Genomic DNA, 4,648 nt, shown 5'->3' with positions numbered 1-4,648 from the left:
GGGGCTTTTTTGCGCATAACGGGTTCTCAGCTGTCTACACTGGCTCTCTTGCGCAAAAGCATTTGAGCAAGAGGGCTTTTTCCCCGAATGGGAGAGTCATTGTATTTGCGGAAGAACACTGACAATCTTACATTAGATCATCAGTGTTCTTGCGCAAATTCAAAGCGGCCAGTGTAGACAGCTGGCAAGTTTTTCCGCAAAAGCAACTGCTTTTGCAGAAAAACTTGCCAGTCTAGACGCAGCCCAGCAGATCTGGTTTGGCTAAGATAAGCAAATTCTGAGTAGAAACACAGGGAAGCCAAACAGAATGACTCTATCCATACATAGAAATACATGCAAGATTGGGATCCTGATTGGATTATTTTTCCTTTCCCTTGACTTGTTTTTGTGTTAATGTTTGGGGTTTGTTTGTTTGTGTTTGTTGCTTATTTTAGAAGGGAACAGAGGAAGAAGTCCTATAATGGGATATTGTAAATTCAAGCAGTGTAGTAAACAATTTCTTTATTTTTATATAAACTTTAAATGTATCAGTTACGATAATTTGTCTCAACTGAATATTCAACATTTGTTTTAAACTATATTAAAACTTCAGCAGCACAGGTGTCTGTAAAATAGCTTGTAAAAAAATGTACTACTATTTTTAATGTATAGAAAAAATGAATATATTAATGCAGAATCCAAATGAATATTGACTAATAGGCTCTCAGTTTGTGGGTGATAATTTGGAGAGAATTATGACCAAAAATTAAAATGTAAACCACACAGTTTATTGAAATAAAATAATTCAGTATGACAACGAAATAATTAATATTGTCAATGCTGTACATACATTTTAAATTATGAATCTGTCTTTACATTTTATACATTACTAATTTTACAAATAGAACTTGAAGACCACTTTGTCCAATTTGTATTTATTGCAGAACCAAAAACTTACAGTAAATTCTCCTTTCACAAAAATGCTTTGAATTAATTATGTGTTTGAATTTTACATTGACAATCTCTTAATGACATTACTGTGTAGGTTGTACTTTTTCCATATATAATGATCTGACTGCTGGAAGCTTGGGCTTGTTTTAAACTAAACCTAACCAGCATTAAAATATCTGGCCCTAGCTTTCTAACACCTTACGGTAAGTAAAGTGTTAGAAAAAACAAAGTTTCTGCTCTCTAACCTCATTTATATTATGTGCATGTTAAAGAAATGATTCTGGTATTTATAATCATGTACAACCCCCACGCCATTTTATAGCTTTCTTCCCTCAATCCCAGGTAAGGATCCTGCAACCATTATTCACTTGAGCAGTATCATTGCAGTAAATAGGACTAGTCTGGTAAGTAAATGGCTGTTCAAGAGTTGCTGAGTCAGATTTGTTGTCACTGAGTTAATATCATTTGGCCCTCAAAATAATTTATAACTGTAGTTATGTTATTAAAAATTGTATCCCAAATTGGTATTCCACATTTCTCTGTAGAAATTCTGCACACATTAGAATGAATTATCAAAAGGTCACTTTGAAATAATAAGTTTTCATGGGCTGCAGTTCCATTGGTCAGATGCATGGAAGCTTCAGTTTGGTAGGGATTTATATTGAGATGGAAGTGTTTACATCAGTGCTAACAAGGCCAATTAACTCCCATCTTTGTATAAATTCCTGCCAAACTGAAGCGTCCACTTCATGCTTCTGAGGAAGTGAACTGTAGCACTCTAAAGCTTATGCCCAAATACATTTGTTGGTCTTTAAAGTGCCACAGGACCCCTCATTGTTTCTGTTGAAACAGATTAACACAGCTACCTCTCTGAAACTTCCTGAAAGCAGTGACTGTTTAAAATGTTTCATAATGTATATGCAGTTGTGACCCAAGTACAAGGAAACTGTGTTACAACTAAAATATTTGTACCAATTTCTATGCAATCTTGCATTTTAAATGGGCAACTCCCCCATTCACATAAGATTGAGTTCCATAGCTACAGAACATGTTAATGTGAAATGTACACAGTAGCAGTGTACCTCCTATGGCTATATTACTCTTGAAAACTCCTAGCTAAAAATCTGGGCAGCTCCTCCCAGCTAGAGAAGGTTCTGGTTGAAGAGGATAGCCGAAATAGGGTGATGACACCAAAAATCCAGCTGGTTGAGTTAGGTGGATAGAATGGCCTGTTTGTAGGCACCCAGACGTGTAAGGTGAAGGTGGAGATGCCACTAAGCACCCAGACTCTGCCCTGGCAAAAGAGAACCTGCGGATGGAGCCTCCAGTAGAACTCGAACTGGTTGCAGTACTGGACTGTCGAGACGGTGTCCGGAGGCCGGTGGAAGTGAGGATCATTGGAAGAGTCTCGATCTGATAACTTCGAAGAGAGAATCGTATTGGCTGCTGCGATGGTTGTTTAGGTCTTAAACACGTGCAACAATAAACAGCTACCAACGAGCCCACAATAATGAAGGCGATGAATATGGATCCAACAATAAGGAAAGGAACGTAGATCGGCTCTGAATAAAACAAAATTAAGTACATTTTAACACCCCGAAACAGCCAGTCTATTTAACTATGCAAAGTTTACAAAAGTCCCACATTATTTTTAAATTCCCACCAACTACCGCGCTTGTTAAGATACTCTTTTCCTGTGTTGCAATTAGAACTAAGTGTAAACTACGTGCCAGCGGTCCGTATGATGTGATTACTACGTGAGAATTTCACAGATCGTGCAATAAGCTACATTTGGCTTTTAATTAGCCTTTAGATCCTGCGCTCAGAAATCGAAATTCTTTCCTGTTGACAACTTTAATGAAATTATTATGAGTCCTGAGTGGCATGAGTCCGCATCGTCCTGTTTGCTGCCTGAGTGGAGTTTTCAATGGTCGGTTCAGTTGGGTTTCCCCTTTGTTCAAATCTAGAATCATTCTCCGTTTTTCCAAGTTTTTTCGGAAATGTAATGGTGCAGCTTAGAACTGCTTCAACACCACAGACTAATTCTGCGACAGCTCCGGTCCCTGGTGAAGCAGAAAGCAACTTCGGAGCGATCGATTTTCAGCAAAATCTCTTTCAGCTCGTGGGTCTATCCAGGCGAGAGCGAGATATTCCTGGAAGCCTAGGCTGGTGCTTTCCACAGTTCAAGTCCGGAAAGGGAAGCTAGAGCTGCCGCGGACACGGCGTTCCAGCTGCTCCTCCACCCGGCTTCTAGGAGCTCGCCTGTCGGGGTTACGGGATTTCAGTGTTTGGGCCGCTTGTGTCGTGGGAGTGATTGAATCCTTATTGCCCGCAGCTCCTGACTGGCTCCCACCGATCCTAGCAGCCCTGCCGCGGTCTAAAGAGGCAACCAGAGCCGGGAGCCCCGATTTCTCCCGAGAGCCGCGGGGCTGCATCTCGCCAGGGGTGCTCCAGCCCCAGCCCCAGCCCCAGCCCAGCGTTGTAAAACCAACCGCTTTTGCCCGCCCCTCCGCGCGCCCAGCGGCGCGGGACTCGGCTTCCCGTCGGGCTGCAAGACAGACCCGGCGCAGAGCGGCAGCTGAGCCCGACAGCCGGCTGGGATCGGCTCCCCAGCCCGGCCCCGGACCGCGCCGCTCGGAGACCCGGGAGCGGGCGCTGGGGGCTCGGAGAGCGTCTGCTCGGGCTGCTCTCCGCGCCGCCGGGGGAGCCGCACTCAGCCCCGTTCCCGTCTGCCGCGCCCTCCAGCATCGCCCCGGCCCCTCCTCTGCCCGCGGGAGCGGGGCTCGGCGCTGTCCCCCAGCAGCCGCTCGAGACGCTGCCTCGGCTCGGTCGCCAGCCCCCAGCGCAGGTTACGCGCCCGCTCAGCGCCCGCCGGGTACTCACGGGCCGGGCCGCCCGGGCTCTGCGGCTCCGGGTCGTTGGTGCAGCCGCCCTGCTCCAGCCGGGCCTCGGCGGCGGCGCAGCAGTAGCGCAGGGCGCAGGAGCCGCAGCAGATGGTGGCGTCCGGCGTGTCGAAGCCCTCGGGGCACTGGAAGCCCGGGTGGTAGCGGCCCTGCCCGTCCAGCCAGCCGTGGCAGTACTCGCCGCCCGCCGCCCGCGCGCCCCCGCCCAGCACGCCCAGCACCAGCCAGCGCAGCAGCAGCCCGCGGGCCCCCATGGCGCGGCGGCTCCTGCTCGGGCGGGCGCTACCCGCAGCGCGGCCCCATCCCCGGCGGCCAGGCGAGCGGGGCTCCCCCCCCCCCGGCAGCGCGGGACGCGCCTCGGGCTGCTGCGCCGCTCCCCGCCCGGCTCAGGGCGGCCCGGGCCGGGGGCCGCTCCGCCCTCCCCAGTCCCCCGTCCCCGCTGCGCGCTCGCCTCAGCCTGAGCGTCCGGGCCCGGGCCCCAGGGAGCCCCCAGTGCCCCGGGAGCGGCCCAGCGCAGCCCTTCGCCACGTCCCCGCCTCCGGCCCTCCCCTGCTGCCCCACACCCCGTCCTAGCCCCCACCTGTCACCCCTCCGCCCTGCCACCGTTCCCAGCCCTCCCCTGCTGCCCCACACCCCTTCCCAGCCCCCACCTGTCACCCCTCCGCCCTGCTGCCCCTCATCCCTTCCTAGCTCCCCCACCTGTCACTCCTCTGCCATGCCCCTGCAGCCCCATGCCCCTTCCAAGCCCCCCACCTGTCACCCCTCCACCCTGCCCCTGCTCCCAGCCCTCCTCTGCTGCCCCACACCCCTTCCAA

At 50.6% G+C, this 4,648-nt stretch overlaps 1 protein-coding gene across 1 annotated transcript; it reads right to left on the bottom strand.

The window, feature by feature from the left end:
* Nucleotides 1-753: 753 nt before the first annotated feature.
* Nucleotides 754-4,356, bottom strand: SHISA3 (shisa family member 3). Its single transcript, XM_075930511.2, is given in 3 exon segments — nucleotides 754-2,077; nucleotides 2,080-2,492; nucleotides 3,814-4,356. Coding segments are annotated over 3 exon segments (738 nt in total). The 5' UTR covers nucleotides 4,088-4,356; the 3' UTR covers nucleotides 754-2,026.
* Between the last annotated feature and the right edge of the window lie 292 nt (nucleotides 4,357-4,648).

This window comes from Pelodiscus sinensis, chromosome 4, assembly GCF_052426305.1.
Source record: "Pelodiscus sinensis isolate ZL-2025 chromosome 4, ASM5242630v1, whole genome shotgun sequence".
NCBI classification, from domain to species: Eukaryota; Metazoa; Chordata; order Testudines; family Trionychidae; genus Pelodiscus; species Pelodiscus sinensis.
The sequence above is the reverse complement of the archived record's forward strand: the minus strand, read 5'-3'. Positions and strand labels throughout refer to the sequence as shown.